This window comes from Rhinoraja longicauda, chromosome 37 (genome assembly GCF_053455715.1).
Source record: "Rhinoraja longicauda isolate Sanriku21f chromosome 37, sRhiLon1.1, whole genome shotgun sequence".
Lineage (NCBI taxonomy): Eukaryota > Metazoa > Chordata > Chondrichthyes > Rajiformes > Arhynchobatidae > Rhinoraja > Rhinoraja longicauda.
In genome coordinates this window covers 9,193,253-9,218,111 of record NC_135989.1, presented here as the reverse complement: position 1 = coordinate 9,218,111, position 24,859 = coordinate 9,193,253, and the positions used below count along the sequence as shown (strand labels likewise).

At 40.1% G+C, this 24,859-nt stretch overlaps 1 protein-coding gene across 9 annotated transcripts in view; it reads right to left on the bottom strand.

The window, feature by feature from the left end:
* Window positions 1–24,859, bottom strand: part of brd4 (bromodomain containing 4) — a 142,961-nt gene that overhangs the window by 7,908 nt on the left and 110,194 nt on the right. For 8 of the 9 annotated variants that reach the window (XM_078429245.1, XM_078429244.1, XM_078429243.1 and 5 more), the window contains 7 exons: window positions 10,657–10,718; window positions 8,075–8,315; window positions 5,875–6,447; window positions 4,805–4,911; window positions 1,640–1,805; window positions 1,386–1,516; window positions 579–805 (listed from right to left, as the gene is read on the bottom strand). In XM_078429245.1, coding sequence (XP_078285371.1) covers window positions 579–805; window positions 1,386–1,516; window positions 1,640–1,805; window positions 4,805–4,911; window positions 5,875–6,447; window positions 8,075–8,315; window positions 10,657–10,718 — 1,507 coding nt within the window. The remainder of the gene's footprint in view (window positions 1–578; window positions 806–1,385; window positions 1,517–1,639; window positions 1,806–4,804; window positions 4,912–5,874; window positions 6,448–8,074; window positions 8,316–10,656; window positions 10,719–24,859) is intronic. The other variant, XM_078429246.1, reaches the window with a different exon arrangement.

Here is a 24,859-nt window from a genome sequence, read left to right as displayed (position 1 = left end):
GCTCTCTCTTGAATGCATTCAGAGAATTGGCCACCACTGTCTTCTGAGGCAGAGAATTCCACAGATTCACAACTCTCTGACTGAAAATGTTTTTCCTCATCTCCGTTCTAAATGGCCTACCCCTTATTCTTAAACTGTGGCTCCTTGTTCTGGACTCCCCCAACATTGGGAACATGTTTCCTGCCTCTAACGTGTCCAACCCCTTAATAATCTTATACGTTTCGATAAGATCCCCTCTCATCCTTCTAAATTCCAGTGCAATTTAGCAGAGTAATCTTTATCCACAATGGGCCTTGCTTCTAACTGAGAATTGCTCCATTCCATCTGCGTGTTAAGCTGGCACACTTCTACAGGTGCTGAGGTGAGAACATTTTGTGCACAATGGGTTCAGTGGTAATAAGCACAGGGCACCAAGCATTAATTATACATTAAGCTGGCTTATAAGAAACAAAGGAACCAAGGCAAACCTCACAGTGAATACAGAAATGAATTTCACTGTACCTTGGTACATGTGACAATAAAGTACAATTGAACTGTATAGGCTTGATAGTGCTAAGAAATGTAAAGGCGAGACTTGCCGCTGTCTCTCCTGCTCCATGCGGAGACGCTCCTTCTCCGCTGCCTCGTGTTGCATCTTACGGTACTCCTCCTGTGCTTTCAGCGCCTTTTCTCGTTCCTCTTTCTCTCGCGCCGCTCGCCTGAACTGCTCAAAGCTATCGCTTGATGATTTTGCCGTAGATGAGGGAGTGGAAGGAGTCTTCTTAACAAGACTTGCCCATGATCCCATGTTCTTGATCTTGACATCCTGAAACATGCACGCATAAAGAATGTAGAACTCCAATATGGTAACAAAGCACAATGAACTCTCAAGCTGAACAGGAAAATAACTGCAGACGCTGGTACAAATCGAAGGTATCACAAAATGCTGGAGTAACTCAGCAGGTCAGGCAGCATCTCAGGAGAGAAGGAATGGGTGACGTTTCGGGTCGAGCATTTTGTGATACTCTCAAGCTGAACAGATCTGAGAAACCAAAATAAATGATTTAGCTACATTTTAAGATTTAGTAATTCAACGAAAATGATTTTTTGATCATTTCTATTTTAAAATAATATTTAACGTTAGTTAATTGATAAATAACTAAGTAGCTCATTCATCCAGTTTCATGGACTCAAACGATCACTGGTTCAGAATGAATTGCCAACCATCAGGATACTATTCAGGAAAAAAAACAATTAAAATAAATATATTTTCCCACAATGGAGGAGTTCTCTAAGGGGACTTCAGGACAGGAATAGGAATGGTCATCAGATAATGTTAGTTATCACTCCCTATTGGAGTGGACAAGTGGACATGGTCATCAGTTAATGCGTGTAATGCCTCTCACCTTTTTGGGAGCTACAGGAGTTTTGGGCGTCTGTTGTTTGTGTTTGTCTTTGTCCTGAGGAGAAGGTTGCGAGCTGTGTTCCGGAGGCCGAATCACTGGCCCAGCAACTTCCATCTGCTTCATCTCCGCCCCTGCAGGAGGAAAAACCCAAAGTCCCTCAACACACATTTGAACTAAAATGATGGAAACATTCTGATCAAGAAGCCTCTGAAGGGGTGATAATGATCCCCAGGGCCAGAGAATCTGCTACTTACTGTGACCAAGATGTGGAGGTGGTTTGTTTCCCTCCCTCGGCTTTGATGGCTCCTGGCGCATTGAGGGGCTAAATGGCTCATTTCTGATTGCAGGTGAAGAGTGACTCTTCTCTTCTTTCACGTTCACCATCGGCTGTGATTGTACTATTGACGGTGTTCGGGGTTCCTACAAGAGAATAAATATTTCTCAGACCATAGCAATCCAAATTAGACTGTTGAGATAAAAGTATCCAAGCTACTGTGAATCAGTGGAGTTTCCATTCATTCTATACTAATATGGACCCATAGCAAAATGAACGCACTTAAACGGCAGAATCAAACAGAAAGGGCAAGTTATTGCAGACGAATACTGTAGTATTAAAACATGCTGGAAGCAAATCAGCAGGTCAGGCACCTTCTTAGAAAAGAGAAACATTTCAGGAGACCATTCGCTCTGAGTGGTCAGGCTCACTGCGTTTTTCTGAAACACAATAGTCGCGTCAGTTCCAAGCAAGATGGCAAAGATTGTTCCATGCATAGGAAATCTGTGCCCATTTCTGACAGGGAAGATTTTCCTTGGCTCAGAGGGACGGAAGACAAGTCACAACAGGCCTTGTCCAAAGCTGCAGAATTAGTATGCAGAGAAACTAAACTGCCCAGATTATATGCACTCAAAGTAAAATGGGTCCATGTTCATTTCTCGACAGTGTGGATGCCCAAATACCATAATTATGCATGAGAATGATATTTTAGCTCATTACTATATACTTAGTTTCATGTTAATGGATAGGTTTAGAATGTCAGGGGCATGCTAACTTTCACAAAGTTAAACTTCAATTTGCTTCAAATAAATTCTCAACTGGAATTCCTGTTAAATGAGAGGTTGCCTGCAAAGTGTATTGTACTAACTCATATGTACAATTACACCAAATTTAACAAAGATTGAATGCGTGCTTTCCTGTCGATTACTTGAATTTGCCTCTGATAGAGGCTTCCTTATCAAAGAACAGCTTTAGGAAACATGCAGGCGAAGTTGCACAGGGGACGTGAGAGCAAGAGAAAAAAGAACTTTTAAAGGAATGAGTCCATTTCCAGAACAACCATTCAATTGGTTCGATTCCCTGTTGCTGAATTTCACAAGCCAAATCCACTGAACTATTGACAAGCTTAAATTCATTATATTGTGACAGTTGCTGTACCAAACATTCATTATATAAAGTGTGATAACATCTTTCATGAACAATGCTGCTCAAAGATTCCCTGATTAGGACAATAAGTGAAATTGCAAAGGCATCTGACTTGATCTCAAGTCTATGACGATCTCAACAGAAATAGTGACAGAATTAAAACTGGACAAAGTTCCTGCTCTTCATCGCTAGCCACTGAGCCTTGACGCGAGTCTAAGTGTGCGTAGACAGATTATTAGTATCTTTTTTTTTACCAAAACCAAACAAGCCTGCGGACGACCCAAGGAACTATCGGCCCATCTCACTCCTCTGTGTCCCGTACAAGCTCCTCGAACGGCTTCTCCTGGCCCGGCTCGATCCAATCGTTGACCCTCAACTACCCGCTGAACAAGCCGGATTTCGGCGTGGACGCTGCACCACCCACCAAATAGTCAAGCTGACCAATGACATCGAAGACACTTTCAAAAAGGGTCACAAGGCGGGCATCACACTGGTGGATCTCACCGCCGGTTATGATACTGTGTGGCACCAGGGCTTGATCTTGAAGCTCCTCCGAAACATCCCTGACCGTCATTTAGTGCGGTTCCTTGCCAACTGCAGTTTTGTACTCAAGACCAGCGACGGACAATCTAGCCGACTGCGACACCTAAGAAACGGAGTCCCCCAAGGCTCGGTACTGGCCCCCATGCTCTTCAACCTCTATATCAGCAATCTGCCACGTACGACCTCGCGCCAGTATGGATACGCAGATGACTTGGCCCTACTGCACTCGGACAAGAGCTGGTCAAATGTTGAGGATGTGCTCTCGGCGGATATGGAACTTGTCGAGGGCTACCTTAAGACCTGGAGACTAAAACTGAGTGTGGCAAAAACTACCACAACGGCCTTTCACCTGAACAACAAGGAAGCTCAACGCCAACTAACCGTCACCCTCAATGGGTCACCCCTACCCTACAACCCATTTCCTACATACCTCAGGGTGAAACTAGATCGGCAGCTGATCGACAAGCAACACCTTGAAGCTCTCCGTGCTAAAGTCTCGGCACGGAACAACCTCCTGCATTGCTTGGCCGGATCGTCATGGGGCGCCAGGACATCTACTCTTCGAACCAGTGCTCTTGCACTCGTGTACAGCGCCGCTAAGTACGAATGGTGCCGCAGCGCTCATATCAGCAAGCTAGACGCCACCCTCAACGACACCATCACTGGCTGCCTACGCCCTACTCTGACGGATCTCCTGCCGGTGCTCGCAGGTATCGCAAGCTTCGCAGAGTTCTTCACTCATAGGCTGGTGTGCAAGGCCCCATCGGACGCCAAACATCATTTGCACCACCTTGCCCAGGATTCACAGCAAGTGGGATATCAGCGCCTGTCATCTCGTCATCCTTTCTCCTGTCATGCAGCGACCCTCTGTGGCTCCGGTTTCAACATACTAGGAGCATGGAGAACCAGCTGGGAACAGACATCGCGACCTCCTCAATTCATTGTCGCACCGAACACCACAGCCCCACCCGGCTCGGACATGCCCCGCAAAGAATGGGTCGCCCTGAACCGGCTCCGCACAGGGGTCGGCCGGTTCAATGCCAACATGCATCGTTGGGGGTTGTTTCATCAGCAGCCTGCGTGTGTGGAGCAGACCAGTAAACAGCGCAGCACGTCATTTTTGACTGCACTGTCCTCCGTCCCCCTGGTGGAGGGGTAGACCTCACGGCCCTTGACAACAGCACATTGCACTGGCTACAGCGCCTGGAGGCCGTTACATAATTTCTGTTGCCTCAAACGCAAGAAGTATCTTTTTTTGAAATGCCCAGCAAAGCTCACTTTATTAGATGTATATTGTTAACCAAATGTTTTTTCACCATGTCCTGCAAATACTAGTTATCTTTTAGTAGATGCTGATTTAAAGGCTCCCAAGAAAGATGCAAAGAAAACTCAAAAACATTTGTGACTTTGGAATAGACTATGCTTTGCTCCATAATATGGAAAAGATGCTTTTTACCTGTTTTTTAGTCTGTACGTTTCTTGGTGGTGACTGGACAAGGGATGGAAATTGTGGCAGTGGTGGGGAATGCATCAGGAGCGGAGAAGACACATCTGCCATATGAGCTGAAAAAAGCAAGCAAGAAAAATTAAGACCACAATTTCCCACCAAAGGAAAAGACATTTAATCTAGTACTTTTTGTACCTTCAGAATTTCCCAAGAACTTTGCAACTTAAAAAAAAGTTGTCACATTTTTTATGCACAGTTGTTACGATGAGACTTTTTTTCAAAGTAGTTAAGGGGTAAATATTTACCAGAGCAATGGCCTTTTGAAAGGCCTAGGTAGAGTGGACGTGGAACGGATGTTTCCCATTAGTGGGAGAGTGCAGAACCCGTGGGAAAATCTCAGAATAAAATCTAAATAAGTTTAGAATGAAGATGGAGGAATTTTTTAGCCAAAAGGTGGTGAATCTGTGGAATTCATTGCCACAGGTGGCTGTGGAGGCAAAGTCATTGGGCATTTCTAAAGCGGAGATTGATAGGTTCTTGATTAGTAAAGGTGTCAAAGATTACGGGGAGAAGGCAGGAGAATGGGTCTGCGAGGGAAAAATAGATCAGCCGTGACCGAATGGTTGAGTAGACTCAATGGCCCGAATGGCCTAATTCTTTCCAATGCCTTATGGTCTTAATTTCTTCAAAACAGTGTCAAGAAATCTTTTATCTTCATTTGAGTGAAAATGGACTGTTTAGAAAATTACTGTTTGATGAGTTTATCAAAAGGTGCATCATTGAATTTAACTTAAAATTGAACTATTATTTCAATGAAATTTTATTATTTCAATGAAATTTTATCATTTCAAATACTACTTTACAATTATGTAGTTAGGCTCGTTTTGGACCAAACATTCTTTAGCTCTGGAACCAACTTGAATTTTTAGCTATAAATTATTCTGAAAAATCTTCACAATTTGTAAAATCTTGCTTAACAAAATATTTCCCAAGAATTCATCCCTTTTGTAAATCAAGGATTATTTGATTTGCTGCATAAATGACAGAGTAAGAGACGGATATCTTTTCAGTCTCCTTACCTGTGGAGTAGGGATCGGGTTTAGGCTGCCGTGGAGAGTGGTGATGCTGAATGACTTGCTGGGGTTTCGCCTGTGGGGGAGGTTGGTGGGGAGGCTGCGGTGGCTGGATGTGTGGTGGAAACTGCATGTGAAGTGGCCTTGGCTGCTGCTGCTGCTGCTGCTGCTGTACCTGCTGCTGGGAGAGAGGCTGAGGCTGCGGATGCGGCACAGCCTGAGTGTGGGGTGGAGGTTGGGGCTGCGTGTGAGATGCCTGGGGTTGGCTGAGGACCGTCTGGGGCAGAGGCTGGGGCTGGGACGCAGTCTGGACCGTTGAGAGAAGCGGGGTGTGACTCTGGGCCTTTTGCAGCTGCTGCAGATATAGGTGCATCTGAGTAGGATGTAGGGGGATCGAGAGATGAGGTGGCGGTTCTTCCTCTTCTAGAATAGCTGGCGGCTGAGTCATCTGTGGGGGCTGTAATGTAGGCTGTGGGACCATGGGCGGGGACTGTGCAAGAGGACGAGGCTGTTTGGGAGGTAATGGTGCCGCTTTACCACTGGGCCTGGATGGCTGTTGAGGCAGACTACTGTGCAAGGCTAAAAAAAAGAAAACAAAATTATATTTACTTTCAACATACAGCGGAACGTTACAAGGCAAATATAGATATGTATAGCCAAACCGCACACCTATAGTCAGTGTTTAGATCACACAAGGAAGTACAATGCTGGAATCTTAAGGAAAAGTGTTGAGTAACTCAGTGAGTCAAGGAGCGTCTCTGGAGTGGATAAATAAATCACATTTTAGGTCAGGACGTCTGAAGAAGGGTCCCGACTCGAAAAAGAGTCTGAAGGAGAGTTCCTACCCGAAATATCGCCCATCCGTGTCCTTTATTTTTTTAAATCATTTGTTGAACTTTTGTGTTATCTATTGAGTACTGCATTTACAAAGCTGTTATGCTGTTGATGCAAGTAAGAATTTAATTGTTCCGTTCAAGGTCAATAAAACACTCTTAAATGGAGCTCTCTTAATTGACTATCCTCAGATGCCACCTAACCTGCTGAATTATTCCAGTGCTTTTAATGTAGACAAAAAGATACTGGTACGTATATAACAGTTCACGCAAAGCTATTGGCTGCTATACATCAATCTACACTTTAAACTTTTTAGAGATGCTGGTATACCATACAGTTACTAAACAAAAAGCACTGCCTAGTCATCCTGCAGTGTCTTCATTTTCTCCTCTTATTATTTGCTCCCGAAATATTGGCAGCATTTGCACCTTCACTTTTCAATTTTAAAACTGTATTCCAATCATTGACACTATTTCACCACGTCAAGAATGATTTCTTGACCAGCATAAAATGTACCCATCACCAGTAGTACACATTCTCCCTCCCTCCCTCCCTCCCTCCCTCCCCCCCCCTCACATTGGCAATCAAATATTTGGAAGATGGCACACACCATTTCCTCAACCATTTTACACATCCCAACAAAACTCAGCCCTTTTTAATCAACTCTATGGGTTTTCTCTTTCTTTGCTGAAAGGTTTTCTATCATTCCCACTCCATCCACTTTGCAAGCCACATCAACAGCAGAATTAAACATTAATAAGCACATCTCAATAGGCAATAGACAATAGGTGCAGGAGTAGGCCATTCGGCCCTTCGAGCCAGCACCACCGTTCAATGTGATCATGGCTGATCATTCTCAATCAGTACCCCGTTCCTGCCTTCTCCCCATACCCCCCTGACTCCGCTATCCTTAAGAGCTCCATCTAGCTCTCTCTTGAATGCGTTCTCTTCATGCGTTTGGGAATTCGGTTGGTCTTGGTGAATGGCAATGAGATACAGCAGGATGATAGACAGAAGGGAAGGATGGAGGTCCAATATTATGGTAACGTTTATTCAATACACTGGTGGAAACCACAAGATACTTTAAACCTTGTGATTTTCCAAGCAGAGTACGCAGTATAAAAATTAAGACAAAAAGTCAGATGCTGAAATCTCGAGCAAAAATCAAATGCTTTTGGAACTCAGTAGATCAGGCAGCATTCCCTTCTAACCAGTTGGATTCCTCCAGCATCGTGTGTTTTGCTCAGAATAAAAATTACCTAGCATATCACTTCAGTGAAACCTGGAGGAAAAATTAATAGATTCTATACAATTTCCAAAAGGTTTCTCAGATGCTAGACCTTACTAAAAAGCTGTGATGCTAGCCACACACCTGGCGGAGACACCACTGAATGCTGGGTGAGGTGAGGGGGCGAATGCTGTTCGGGTGGTGGAGGCAAATGCGTCTGCAGCTCACTTTGGTGAGGAAGGTGCATCATGGGCTGTCCAAAGTGCGGCATGGCATCATAGGCATTGGTCAATATCTGTGGCTCCATGATTGGAAGGGGAGCAGGTACAAACTGTGGAGGTGATTGCTTCATCGGCTGTGGAAGCTGATGGTGGTGGTGATGTTGCTGCAGAGAAAAAGATAACAATCCATTAAAGTTGAGATCTTTTTTTTTTAAATGCATGCTATTTTAATGTATGCATTTGGATTTATGCTGTATGCATTTTCCTAACATTTCTTTTCTAATTTCCTTGCCAATTTTCTCTCGAACCTTCCAATATTTGGAACTAATTTTCACCCAGTCCATAGAGCTAGTTGTTGGCGTGTTCAAGTGATCCAGGAAGCACAATCCCACTCCAGTTTTTCCAACTCTTCCAGCTTCTAAAGTAGATAGAACTGGCCTCCATCTTCACAACTAACATAATGAACCAGGAATGACCATTAGTCTGAAGAATCAGATTGACTTCTACTCAATTCTAACAGCCTAGTGCAAAATACAATTTCGCAGCCTTACATAGTCAGACCATTGTGAACTGCATGCTGAGACATTGCTACTGTAGTCTTTGACAGAATTATATTGGGAAACCAGTCTAAAGCTCACTTATAAAAATGACCAGAACATGAGCCACTGTGACAGTGACATTCATTTTCTCCCTTCTGGTCTTGGATGTTATGAGAAGAGAGAAACTTATATCTCAGAGTTTATGTTCTTAATCAACATCCTTCAGGAAAGAGGAAGGGAATATTTGATAGGTTGGGAAGGAAAGAAGCAGTTGACTCAGTGGAGAAGATTAACACCTGTCCAACGTAAGAATCATTGAGTAACAACATGCAAAATAATATTTCACTGCGCTATTATTTCCATCCATCGCCTGCCAACCCATCCCACCACTCTTCAATCAAAGTACCAAAGGAAATTGGACAGGTCTTGCACAGCCAACACTAAATGAAACATTCCCAATTAAGTTCAGGAGCACAGAGAACCACTCATTAGCTAGCAGTTTCAGGCAGTCTGTTGAATTTCCTACAGCAATGTCCAGGATCCAAATGGCAGGAGTTTGTGAGACCCTCGTGCAGTAATAAAATAATTCGTAAGAAGAGGAAAAAGGAGCACCTAGCTCTCATTTGAGTCGTTGTCTGGAAATATTAAGGTATTGAATTTGTATGGAATTTTTCAAATCAAGCCTTTACATTAAATGTTGTAGATAGGATAGATTCCACCAGATCTGTGTCCTCTACAATGATAACTACAGGAGAGATTGTTAACTTTGTGCACAGAAGATTTAGTAGTGATCGCATTAGGCAGTTTAAAAATGTTAGAAGAATTTCATAAGGTAAATATAGAGAAGTAATTCTGCTGCAGTAATCAAGAACCAGGAGGCACTTGTTAATAAAAGCGAGGCCATTTCAGAGATATTTTTAAAAGGACTGCTAAAACTAGTAACCCCTTTCCCTAAAGACTGCTGGGGAGGAGGTGGGGTTGGAGCTCTAGGGACTGAGATTAACAAAGGTTATTGTGGACAAGAGCAATAAACAAATGTCTAAGCAAATAAGTAAATTGACATAATGACAGCACAAAAGAATGCAAGCAAAGCAATTTCAAAATGTTCTGAATTATGGATTTTTGATGGAATTGAAGAATGCTATGCTGGGAAAACTTGGGATGTCTCAAACATGTTCATTTGAAGCTTTATTTGGAAAGTTAACATTTACTGAGCTTCACCTTTGACCATGGTACAAATAGCAAACGCTTTCTTATTTTGTACACTTCTCAGCAAATTATCATCAATTTCAATGTTTTGCTATTTTTCTGTTGGAGGGAGACAACCTTCTTCCTCCCAAATACAAAACTATACTCTCAGCCCAGTGTTTTCCATTATTTTCTACCACATTTAATTTCTGCATCATTAATGGCTCAAGCTAACAAAAAAAAGTCGACAACCAGCTCAAAAGGACATCAAGGAGAACTGAGTGGTGCATAGGAATGAAGGAATCTCCAGTAAAACATCTACTAATTAGCCAAGCAGAGGTTGCTGAGATTATGGGCAGCTTCTGGGAGAAATTCATCTGTGATCTTTCAAGGTCTCGAGCTGTGCAGCTATTTCCCGCTAGTAAAAAGTTACAAACCTTCTTATTGTTACTCAGGCAGAAAGGCAAATGGCTGGATCATGCCCTTAATACCCTCCATCCAGACATATATCAACACAAATCACTTTTCAGGAAACTTGCAAATACAGTTTTAAAATAAATTGAGTTTTGTTGGTTGGTTGTCTTTCAAATAAAACAGGTCAAGGTTGCAGAATCATTAACATGCTAGGACAGGAGAGGTGGAGGAAAGAAATATCAGAGGAAGGAGTCCGAAATGTGTTTAGTTTCTTTTAAGCAGCAAGTGAAGAAATGCTCAAAACCCAAGCCACCCCCACCAGTAAACAAACAGCACAGTGTCTCAGACCAATGTTCATTCCTACCTTCTTTTGCTCCCGTCCAGAGCGACTCTTGTGGCTGCCATGTTTGGTTTTAGGTGGCACCTCTGCAGAAGAGAGTTGAAATTGAGATGTGCTGCCTGGTGGACAACTAAATCTAAACTATACTATACACACAAGAGCTCCAGGTGACGACTTAAAAAAACTCTAACAGAGGACCTCCTTGCAGCAAAGCATGACAGGAGTTGTGTTTGCAACTAAAGAAATCTATAGGTTTTTGTTGTAGATTGTGAATTTTATTTTTAAAACAGATGTTGGTTAAGTATTTTCATCTATTTCCTTCAAGTTTTATCTTTCATCTTTTCATCTGCACCCTAAAGGCGAGACATATGATATGCTATCAACTACCAGTTTTTGAACAGTTGAAGATTTCACCAGGAGATCCGAATTATGTTTCCATACTCTGGAACAATTATTTCCAGTTTGCCCGCCCAGGATTTCACTGGAGACAATTATCCGATCACAGAAATGGCTACAATTGAAGATTTAATTCGTACTTCTTGATCAAGTATATCCTTGTCATTTGATGGTGCCCATGCTCCTGCAGAATAAAGCCATCTATATCTCCATTAATCACAAGCAACTCATTTCTAGGTTGGTCAAACTAATGGCACAGAGTGGATCATCGTGGTTCATCTGTCATTTCCCCCCTACAATGAGGAACTGGTTGGTTTCAAACATGCATCTTTTGTTCAATAGATGTTCTGTAATAAGACGAACCTGCTGCCCCATGCCTTGAAGTTTGACTTACCCCGTCACCTTAACCCCCACTGAAACTCAATCAAGCTAAAGCAGGCAATTATGCAACTAAAATTCACAACATGAACAGTATTTTACAAGAGCATGAAATAGGCATTATGGCATTACATCTGGTTAACTATATTTTTCATTGCTTCCTTCCAGATGCTGATCGAATGAATCAAAAGACCACCATTTTTCAAATGCTATGCAAAAGTTAATGTCCCTTAGTACATTACTGTTTATTTAATATTTTCATTAACAAGGTATGGATTACATCATATTGCACTGCGGATTAATAGAATCACAATTAAACCAATTGCTTGGATCATCACAGGTTTCAAGTGCAAACTCAATTTATATTGTATACAGAAGGTTGTCCCACAGGGGTTAAAGCAGCCCCAGATGTTTACAATAGTAGAGTGGAAGAGATGCTGATAAGACATGGGTTCTTTGTTTCTACCTTCTTTTCTACCAATGCCTCCCCAATAATCCTGTCTGCACAGAGGCACCAAGCTGTATACATTACGCAGCAAAGATGAATTAATAATGCCACGGCAATATATAGCAGATTGCAACGTACAGTTATATATAAAATGTGATGAAAAGATATGCAAAACTTTTACATTATGACAACTATATATATATATATATGTATATTATATATACACCATATATATTATATAGACATTATATATATTATATATAGACATGTTATATATATATATATATTATATATAGACATGTTATATAAACATAGCACAAAAAGTAAGGAAATTTGTGTTTGGTAGATTATTTCTTTGTTGTAACAATGCTTCTTGGCAATAAATCTTATACCGTTGGAAAGCCTGTTTATTTCCCTTTTAAATGGTGCCACATTTGTAAGGAACATGCATTTGTGGGATGAGCAGCAGAGCTGAGTACATGGGTTGCGCCCATGAAAAATTTGCCAAATCTTTTCTGCCAATGCCAAACAGCTTATTCTGCTGTTGCTATTGACTCTTGTTTTCAGCTTCTGGTACCCCCAGATGCTGACAAGAATGGGATGCCATCCCACAACAGTGTGTGACCAGGCTGGTGACCAGCATGAGGAGGAGGTGCCAGGCTGTTATGGCTGTGTATGGTTCTTCCACACGCTACTGAGGCTCCTGTTTATTAAATGAATAAATTGTTAAATTGCCAATATGTCTTGTTTCTTCAGACTTCAATCATCCAATCCACCAAACAACACCGAACAAGAGTCAATGGCAGAATAAGCTGTTTGGCATTGGCAGAGATTTGGCAAATTTTTCATGGGCGCAACCCATATACTCAGCTCTGCTGCTCATCCCACAAATGCATGTTCCTTACAAATGTGGCACCATTTAAAAGGGAAATAAACAGGCTTTCCAACGGTATAAGATTTATTGCCAAGAAGCATTGTTACCACACAGAAATAATCTACCAAACACAAATTTCCTTACTTTTTGTGCTATGTTTATATATATATTATATATAGACATATTATATATATATATATTATATATGTACATATTATATATATATATACACACACACACATACATACACACACACACACACACATACGTCTAACAAAACCGTTGTACATCTGAGCATAAAGCACAGGACAGTAATTTGTTTAAGTGCTTTATCTATGCTGCCAAGTGCAATGCCAAAAATCTAAATATACAATCACCTCCATCCCAACTACATCAATTTCCTCTTTACATTAGCAGACCATGTTAAATTATTTGGGAAAAGCATATTTGACCATGAATACTTGTAACAATGGGTAAGTACAATAATACATAAATAAATACAGGTACAATAACCAATCCTGTGCTTATTTCAATTACTTTCAATTTCCAAGAACATGCATGGATGAAAAATATTTCCAGATGGTAAATACCATCTTGTGAAGTATATTCTTAAGTTCAAAGCAACAATTTACAGCTTTCTCTTACAAATTTAACCAAGTAACATATTTGAACATACTTCTATGAAGCTTAATGAGAAACATATTGGACACAAAGCTCAAGGGTTGTGTTAGAAAAGATGATAAAAGATTAATCAAAGAATCAACTTTTAAAGGCAGGGTGCAAGGGAAGTAACTGGTTTAGGAAGGATGTCTGGATATTAAGCCTCTGACAACTTGGAAGCCAAAGGGAATGGACAAGCAGCCAAATTTAAGGAACAAAGATGTTAAACATAGTTTGGTAGTTAACTCGAAGCAGACTGTCATTTTATAACAGGCAGTGGATGCATATTCTCATATTAATCACCTTCTCACTACATAAATATTAACAACTCTTTAATAGCATACATTTTCAAAGGCTTCTTGCTTGATGAACTAGCAAAATCTGAACTATTCCATTAGACTTTGACTTGTTCAGATTATAGGATCATGACCAACTTCCATTTTGTGGAAGTGAAAAGTGAATACACAATTTCTATATTGCATCATGACAATACTTCATGGATACTTGATGAGGTACTTTAGGATATCATGAAACTAATGCAAGAGGTGTCATATAAATGCAAATCTCTTTTTATTTAAATATATTTTGACCACACATAGCTCTAATTTAAAAAAAAATGTTGTCTTTAACCTCAGGCCTCTTTCTTCTACAATTGATCAAAAGGATGGGGGAAATATAACACGTGCATCAGGAAGTGGTGAATAGGAGCTAAAGTGTTGATGTCCAATGATAGGGAAAAAAATAAGATAAGAATCAGGCAAGAATAAAATAAGATGTGGAGGAAAAGAGCAAGAAAATACACCTGGAAACCTTTGGTTCACAAAACACCCCCTCAATGTTTATATTCAGGATAATGACTTTGTTGAACTTCAAGATTGAAAAGATAATTACAAATGAGAAATTTATATTGTCCACTTTAGGACCTACATGGTTCTAATATAGGAACATCTAATGATTAAGTCCAAAATTCAATGTCAACATATGCAGCCTCTGTGGGCAATAAGATTCTGACAGACTTTAAGGTGCAATCCCTGGTAAGGATGTGTCGAACCAGGTGCAATTATTTAAAGATGAGGGTAATTATTTCAAATCAGAATTGGAGGAAGATTTGCTTTGGCAGGTTTGCAAATTTGGGGAATTCTTTATCTAAGAGAGCTCCAGATGCGGATTCATTAAATATTCAAGATCAGTAACAGGCTTATGTGAACATGAAGGAAAAATGGAGTGAAGGCCAAACGGCAGATTGTCCGTAATTAATACTTAAAAGTATACTCAAGTCGTTATGTGACAAATAACTAAACATTTAATATCAGAAGCCAATTAAGAGAGAAAATAGTCAACAGGCCGAGAGGTTTAAAGAGGGAACTTTAGTGTGTGGCCCTTTGGAAGCTGAAAGCACAGACGATAATGGAGAACGATCAAGTTGAAGGAATTTGGGGAAAGTAAATATACTGAAGCACTGCAAAATCAGAGATCGAGATTTAGGGAGATACAAGGCTATTACTTTTATTGCCATAATCAAAAGGCAGTGAACAGAGTTAACAGATGGGGAAGAATGCTAGACCAAGACTGCGTGGGAATAGTCAAATCACATGGTAACAAAATATTATTAGAGGGTTTTGCTAACAAGCAGAGACAGACTGATTCTGGCAAAGTTCCCAAAATTAAACAGAAGTCGAGTTAGATGCTTTTCTTAGTCAAATATTACACTATGATTATGAACGATCTGGTTCAGTTACAGGAAGGGAAATGGAAGTAGTAACTAGGTTTATTTGAATGGAGGGAATTACGGCTCATTTAAAAATCAGATGTCCAACAAAATATTGTAACTTAAGAGTCAGTGGAAGGTCGAAAATGGTGAAGTGGCTTCACCTTGACTATTCTTGCCAGTAGTCCATTCCTAAGTTGTCTTTCTTCACAGGAAATTCGTACATACCCATCATAAATTGGGATTAAGAGTTTTGAAATGAATTGTCTGTTTCTGACTTGCTTTCTTGGTGAAATCCAGTAATTGGTCTAATGCCTAAATCTAATCTTCCATATGTTTTTTTTATTGAATGCCCTCAAATGGTAGTATCTTGGAAAAGATAGGGCTAAATAATAAATTCTTCAAGAAACAGTCAATAAGAGTGAAATCATTAAGGTGAAAAGTGTATGTCACACCACATGGTGTTCGATGGTCAGTAAAGACGCCATAGACCGAAAGGCCTATATCCTTGCTGTCTCTCCCTGTAAATCCATGACCATACAAACAAAGCCTACAAAAAATAAGCAACGCTAAAGTGTTGATTTTTAATTAAATGACAATATTTCCCTACGAATTAGAGGGACAGGTGTGAAAGGCATTGAGGTTTTGGATAGCAATCAGTCTTTAACATTCATTAATAAACCTGATAAGTACTTATTTATGAGGTCCATTATTTTCTTGCCATTGCTTTCTAATTTCAATTATCTTTTATGTTAAGACCTGTATACATAAATCTAGCTCAAGTACAATACCAATGCAAACTGGCATCCTTTCCACTTCCAAACTTACACATCACACCACTGCTCTAATCATTTCGGACAAACTGCATATTAATAGGGTTGCATCAAACATCCATTAAATAGGTGCAGGAGTATGCCATTCGGCCCTTCAAGCCAACACCTCCATTCAATATGATCATGGCTGATCATCCAAAATCAGTACCCCGTTCCTACTTTTTCCCCCATATCCCTTGATTCCGTTAGTCCTAAGAGCTAAACCTAACTCTCTCTTGAAAACATCCAGTGAATTGGCCTCCACTGCCTTATGTATCTCTATATAGATGTATGGAAGCTTTTTTCTTCTTCTGGTTACACTGTGTTATAACTGTTGCATACTACCTATCACTTTCTGAGTGCCATTACGACTCAATGGTAATGAAACATGCAGAACAATTCCACCAACACTTTAGTTGGGATGGGCTGTGTCTTCTATTATCAGACAGGCATTTGATTTGTGTGTTCTAGCTACGACAATTGCTGGGATCCTGAAAGTCGTCTCATAACTCCTCGACTATGGTTGCCAAAAAGAGCCAGGGTTCTCACCTTAATTTGCAAGGTTGTGCTTGAAAGTGCACCTGGGTGAATATCATGACGACGTTAGGATCTGGTAACAGCATCAGCCCAACCATTGAAAGCTTGGATCAAACGCTAATGGATAAAGTCCAAAACAGACAATTTTTTTCTTTTGAAATAATATCCAAGTACAAAGACTTATTATTCCCAATCAATAGTTTCAGTTACTGATGACACTGCTTATCTGGTCACTTTTATTTTGATTCGTGATGTGTTGGTCCTGGAACTTTTTTTAAAAAGTCTCCCCTATTGCTTTTTGGTTTTTAGTTTTAGAGATACAGAGCGGAAACAAGCCCTTCAGCCCACATGGTCCACATCGTCCAGCTATCCCCACACATTAACACTATCCTACACACGGGACCATTAAAAAAAAAATACCAAGCCAAGTAACCTACAAACCTGTATGTCTTTGGAATGTGGGAGGAAACCAAAAGTCTTGGAGAAAACCCATGCAGGTAATGGGGACTCCATATAGACAGCACCCGTAATCGGGATCGACCCCAGGTCCCCAGCGCTGTAAGTGCTGTTTGGCAGCAACTCTACCACTATGCCACCGTGCTGCCCATTGATATCAATTTCTTGCAAGATGCCTCCAATAAATATCCCAATATTAGACCAGTTTCAGCAGCCCAGGTGACAACCATTTTCAAAGCAAAAAGGGTTTTCCAGAGAGACCACCTGCCACGAAACTCCAAAAATTCCATCTGCCCCTATGGAAAAGTTAAAGTCGCAGAATAAGTTTGGTCAAATTCCTTTCTCTGTTCGTTTACTTATTTATCTATTTATTCACTTCTCTATGTTCTAAAAAAAATCCCTGTAAAGCGTCTTTGAGTGTTTGAAAAGCGCTATATAAATGTAATGCATTATTATTATTATTATTACTGTATGTTATGTAAGATCAATGGAGCACAAATTTTATTTTACATTTTCCCTGCCAGCTTATTGATATTTAATAGGGCTCTTCAACAACTACTGACAACAGACTAGAACTCAAGGACATTTTCAACTTCAGCAGAATTAATTAGATTAAGCTATAAAAGACAGATTTTAGGAAATATTGATAATTTTGTATTTCTTGTTTCAAGAGGCGTTACAGATGCCACGCGGTGAGTTAGCTGCAAATAATTTTCCCGCTCCGGATTAGCAATGTTTGTCAACCAGTTATCTTCTACCTAACCATAATTTTAAAACAATTGACTTGGTAAATTAACAATGATTGAGGAGAGGTATTAAGAGTTCTTCTCATTAGCCAGACATGGTCAAGAGCCAACACGTAGCTACACTTTCAAGATGCAAACATTTCCTTTCCCTTCCATTTGAAAGCTAAACTCGTTTCAGATACTCAAAAGCTCATGGTTACATTTCATCTCATTGTGAATAACTGCGGCTGGGTGGTGGGGAAAGAACTGGAAGAACATTTCTCTCCTCCAACTCTATTAAATGGTGACCAGACTTTCAGCACACAATTAACTGCTCCAGGATCCAATTACTGGACAGAAAAAACATTTCTCCAACTAAAAATCGACTGGTCACCATCGTTTCCACTTCTCTTTGCGACAACTATCTGAAACTATTCACCAATGTTGCTGCCATGTTTGACCTTCAACCAGACACCTTTGGCATCACAAGAGCAGTGAACCGTGCAGCACAAAGACAGGCTCCAGGCCACAATGTCTGCGTTGAACAGATAGCACTTTTTTGCCAGCTATGTAATATCACCCAACTCTGCCTGACCAGGCTCAACTGTTGCCAAAAGCCTCACCCATACATTGCTAACTTTAGGCTCAACTTTCCCAGTGCTGTTTCAGCTACCTCCCATGTTCCATCATATAAATACAAGAGGCTATTTTATGCCACAGTTCTCCTATTCAAGTTCTGTACATCATCATCCTGTAAACTCCCTGACCTTTATTGGTTACCAATTAAGCAGAAATCCATTTTAAATTTAGCATCATTGTCATATTGCTCTACAACCTCATCCAGTCCCATGCTAGTTATCCTAGTCCGACTAATTCCTCCAAATCTGGCTTCTTGAGAATCGCAAATTTTAATCACAAGGCGACACGCCCACCAAGACACTAAGCTTTGGTCCTCCCCAACTGTTTTTTTTTTCATCCTTCAAGGTGGTCCTTAAAACCAACCTTTATCAGCCCTAACATTTTATGTGGGTCCATATTAAGGTTTGTTTGATAAAGTTCCTATGAAGCACATCGTGACCTTAAAGCTTTGACGTAAATAACTCTCAATAAAGAATAACTTTCAGACTGGATCCAGTATCCAGCCCAACATTTTACCCAGCATATTGGTACGGAAATATTGGAACACCCAACGACATTGTAGACTATTCAAGAGCACATTCAAGTGAAACGTGTGTGACCAACACTTGGATGAAACAGAAAATATAAACTAATTTGATTACGGAGGGATAAGGGAAGGAGCTTTATATAAATTAAATCTAAAATGTTAATTGAGTTAACAGATAACTTCCTTCCTGGAAAGAATATTGCAAGTTCTTGTAATGACCATGGGTTACAACGTCCAAGTCAACTGAAGACATCTGCAGTCCAAATGTTACTTGACAACCCACAAAAACTAAAAACTTCCATGACCCAAGAAACAAGCCAAATTCTTTAAATGCACATAAGCAATTTGATCAAAACCACAGAAATCTACTCTGTAATATAAAGGGTGTGCAACTTTTGACGCCAGTTACAGGAACCATAAAACCCTTCTGTTAGGCAAAACAAAGAACATCTTCTGGCATGAGAAATTTACAGACCCTACTCCACCACCAGAAATACATATAACACAGTACAGCACAATACAGCACAGGAACAGGCTCTTCAGCTTACAATTCTGTGCCGAACATGAAGTCAAGTTAAACTACTACATATAACAGGAAGGTATTTATTCACAAAATGCTGGAGTAACTCAGCAGGTCAGGCAGCATCTCAGGAGAGAAGGAATGGGTGACGTTTCGGGTCGAGACCCTTACACGTCACCCATTCCTTCTCTCCTGAGATGCTGCCTGACCTGCTGAGTTACTCCAGCATTTTGTGAATAAATACCTTCGATTTGTACCCGCATCTGCAGTTATTTTCTTACACATATAACAGGAAAATCATATATACTGTATACTGGGGACATGTGCCCGCAACATCTACGGCAATCAACCTAACCAAAGTGCAGAAATACTTGAAAATAGTCTGTCAGTGATTTGATGCTTCTGGAAAATCTGCTTAATAAACTACATCTGTATTACATACAGCTTGGGAATTTTAGCCAATTAAAAACACAAATTAATAATTTTCCCTCCCCTCTCCTGAAAATACAATCTCTCAGGGTCACACTCTCAGAGGCCCACTCCATCTTATCAAATTCTTGACCACATTAATTATATTGTTATAAGAGCAAGCCCAATTCCTGCATCAATAGACATCCAGGCAGCAGTAATGGCATTCCCCCCCTCCCGCCCTCAAATTGGAGCTGGAGTATTGAAGAATGACAACTTGAGGCTGCAAGTTGACGGCAATATCTGAATAAGTTTGGAGAGGGTGGCAGAATACTGGTTGGGTAAAGAGAAGAAAGCAGATTGAAAGAATAGCAAGAGGAGTGAATTACAGGGAGAAGAGAAATCAGCTGGCCTATTCATTGCAAGTAACCACTTGGCATGGCTCATTATTTCTTTGCTGCGTTCATGACCCTGCCTTTGTTTATTTCCAATGACACTTGCTTTCAGATGATAAATTATCCTGTTTACAATTTTTTTAAATGTTGGCCATTTCAGCATGGAAACAAAGGCCATATGCCATTTTACAGTCAGGGAACCAAAGTCCTTTATGCAGAAGGAGGGCATGGCAGATGTGAAGGCGACAAATTCCCTTCCCTTCAGATGGCTCACGCATCCCTTTTGAAGCAAGTTCATATTTATTATTTCAATTGCGTCCAAATCGTACCATCAATAAATAAGGAAATTTTAATTTCCAAAGCAACATTTGATGGTCTGATTTTTTTTCGGGTAACTACATGCATATTACTAGCAACACTACTACTAGTGTCTGTTTGAATTAACCAAGCTAATTTTACAGATTGTTTAAGCTACTATTATCTTATTGCAAAAATGTGCTTTAAAAAAAATCAACGCTTGAACTTGCCTCCGTTTTAAGTAAATTAAGTCATTTTAAATTGGATTTGTCTGCACTCCAGTCACAAGTTTAGCATTGAAGGTACCTTCCAGGAACATGGCAAATATAAACTAGGTTGACACTTTCATATAATGCTTTGAACATGGTGGAGTGTCAAAGATCCCATAAATTAATAGATGATTGATGCAAAAACATTAATTCGACAGTTCTTGAAGAACTGCAGTGTGTAATCAAGGTCCTGCTCAACATTCTTCCCTTGAACATTACTTACACAATTAGTTGTCCTTCACCTCACTGTTTCTTGTGGAGCCCAGTTTATTTATGTCTGCTTACACAACATCATTGTTCACTTTGTAATGCACTGTAAACTTGGGTGTATTTCACACAGTCTAAATTGGTACTGGGAAGGGACCTCTTCTTTCAGGTACGCCAAAACCTCTTGTGAATCATTAAGCAACTTTTAATAGTGAAATGGAACTCTTAAGCACAGGGGTGAGAATACGTTCCAGCTCACCTTTGCAGAATCAACTTACTTAAAAAGTAATTTGAACTTTTAACAAATGGCTCTCAAGGGTCTCTCTCGCTCACAATATGTATGATAGTCTGAGAAAGTAGCAATTTGCAAATAAAAATTACCCAATGATCCTTCTTCCCAATCCGTTGATTACCAAATCGAAATACCAAGATTAATGGTTCAATTTTTAAGATGCAAGCAGTACAAATGCTTACCATAATTTTATTCACGCACAGATACATTGAAGTCCCAAGAGTTATGAATTGCTAACCAAAGTCATTTGTGTCACATTTAAAATCCCACAACACAGTTTTGGCAGAATTTTCTTGAGGTTTCCGCTGATGTTTACCACAAACATTTCTCAGCTGCAGCAAACATTACCCACACTCCACCTTCCAAATATTTTCCCCACAGCAAAGTATTTTCTTAAAACACCATCATGCTATTTGGATGGAATAACTGCTTGAAATGAAACTACTCAATTTGCAGACAAGGTCTCCAGGCTGAGATGAGTAAACAGTATTTTGCACAAGAGTGGATCGCTTGTTAGGATTATTAAAATCAAGATGAAGAAACTATACTGACGTGGGAAATTAGAAAGATAAAGGTCTTTCTGATTGCACGTGGTCATGTTAATGATTTATATCTTGTGATTTTCATTTTCATGCTGTATATTTTCACCAGAGTTTTGCGGGAAAAAAATCAGTAGGAATAGAATATTTATGAAAATTATGGCAATAGTTCATCATGTGATTTTTGATGGGACATCTGGCTTCAATTTATTATGTTTGATGTCTAGCCAACTTACCTGTCTATGTGGTCACCTAAACAATGAGGTTTATTGCAGGAAATAGAAGTGTGCAAGATAATTCTAATTCAGGGACCTATGTGGACCTGGACAGTCTACAACTCAACCCAGCAAGCAAACACATTCTTGTTTGTAAACTTGTTTTATTTGAGAAATAAGGAAATTAGAAAACTATACAAAGTAAAAAAAATACATATAATTTAACCCCGAATATAGAAAGTCAACATGCACTGGATACATATTAAACTAGAAAGTAGAAAGAGTAAATAAAATATACCACAAAAGCTGCATTTCTGGTAACAATATCCAGTTAATAGTTCATTTTGAAAGGGGCACACTTAACAATGCTAAAGTCATCAGCTAAGGATGTTGGCAAGTTCATTTAAGCACAACCTCTTCCACCACATATTCAGGCAACTATGTTCAACAACCTTTTTAAGTAACATTGTGGGATCTCCGAGGCTGAGAGGCAGTTCGAAAACATCCAAAAATGCATTCACTCGGCTGTTCGCGCTTCAAATAAAATCCAGCTTTATTGCAATTGTCATAACTCAAAATATTTAAACAATCCTAACTATGGTACATTTAGTTCTGAAAGATTGATTATGTACTTTATGCCTCAAATCTATTTGAAGTAATGATGGGGCACATTTGGGAGAAGTGGAGGATATTTTTAATTAGCCTTTGAAAATATCAAATCCCATGTACAAACGACATTATTGAGATCCACATGAATACTATATTGGAAACACATGGCAGACTCAAGAGACTTTAAAAGGATGTGTTTAAATCTCACAAGAAATGGTTTGCAGCCATGCCAATACCAAAGCCCATTGTCACTATGTTCCTGCTTGTATTATCAACAGCTGACAGCAAATGGATTGCGGGATCATTTCAATGGGCTCTGCCTTTTGCATTCCTTCAAGGGTGACATTTCAACTCGTTGGGAGCAAAAATAAACTATGGGATATTACACGCTTGGATTCCAAGCACAGGCTAACATTCCTAATTTCCCAATAAACTGAATTCCACAATGCAAGAGGCTGTGATGGAACCAAGTCATGCAACATTATCAGAATAGAAGCTTGGCAGTTGCCAAGAAAGCCTGGGAGGGGTAAAGTTTCCTAAATGATACACTGGTTGGCTTTAGGGATGTCAAGATTAAGGAAAGAATGTGGTCTAATATCTCATGCTTTCCAATACTATCGACATTCCTATGGCAGAGTCCAGCATTGACCCGTTATTAGAGTAAAGCCAAATCTAAGTAGATACAAAATGCTGGAGTAACTCAGCAGGACAGGCAGCATCTCTGGAGAGAAGGAATGGGTGACGTTTCGGTAGAGACCTTTCTTCAGACTGAGATGGGTCTCGACCCGAAATGTCACCCATTCCTTCTCTCCAGAGATGTTGCCTGACCCGCTGAGTTACTCCAGCATTTTGTATCTACCTTCGATTTAGACCAGCATCTGCAGTTCTTTCCTAAACAGTCAAATCTACCTTGCTCTAGTTTCAAGAACACACCATTCAGTGCAATGGTGCAATTTTGCCCTCTTGTACCCATTATTTGTCACATATAATTCTGATTTATGGTTTTCTCATGTTGTGAACTGGATAACATTTTCTGGAAGGGACTTCGAATTTTCCGAATGATACACGAGATCATTTCAGCCAATTGATTTGATGCTGGCTCAGAGTAACCAATTGTTCCTGTACCTACATTCTCCACATTCTCATCAATTTTACAACCCACCTACCCATTTGGGGCAATTTCGAGCAGCCAATTAAACTACCAACTGTGGGAGGGCACTGAAACACCTGGGGAAAACCACGGTCATAGGTGTAATATGTAACCTCCAAACAGAGTGCTGAAGATCAGGACTGAATCCAGATCAATGGAACAAAAAGGAACTACAGATGCTGGTATATACTGAAGATAGACACAAACTGTCAAGTAACTCGAAAGGTCAAGCAGCATTTCTGGAGAAAAAGGATGGATGACGTTGGGTCTGAAGAAGGACGCCGACCCGAAGAATCACCCATCCTTTTTCTCCAGAGATACTGCCTGACCCGCTGAGTTACTCCAGCACTTTGTGTCTATCACCAGATCAATGGTGCTGTGAGGCAACAGACCTAATTGCAGAGAAGCAGGCTCCAGCAGTTTCCCAAACTATCAATTGGGTTGGTTTCAATATTTATCCAGGCATGTTGGTACAACTTCAAGAGGGAGGTACAGCAACTGAATAAACATTACAACGTTTGGAGCTTATGTCTCCAAAGCATTCATTAAAATTTTAAAGGACAGCACCTCTGTTCAGGAATGGTATGTTCTTGAGTTTTTTTTAATACGGCATCTAGTAGTTGGATAACACATTTGCCACAGCAAGACCCCATGGAGTTTAACAGGACTATTATTAACCAAATGTGGTACTGTGGCAAATGTCAGGGAAGATGTTCAGATGCGTGGTCAAGGAGTAGTTTGAGCAGCATCTTAGTTATATACAATATATAGAAGTTTATGGGAGGATTTATTTATTATTTAAAAGACATCGGGGTCTTGAATGCATGCCTGTTGATGGTGAACATGATCAAGAATGACTCAAGAAATCAGAATGTGAGTTTAAATCCCTCAAAGCTGTCCAGCTCAGGAATACTTGAGTTGGTAGGCTAGTAGTCATGTATGTGTTCAAAAAGAACTCAAAAGGGAGTCCGTCAACTGGGAGTCAAACGTAGGTTACCAACAAGAGTAATGGGCAAAGGGGATTTCTTGCAAGATGAAATTGAATTTGGATTGACATCGGTTTATAGAAATATGAATGAGCAAGAGCAGTCAGGATTGCATTATTATCTTTCTTACCTCTGGAATTCATATCACATGTCTGGGTGGAGTTTGCATGTTCTCTGCGAC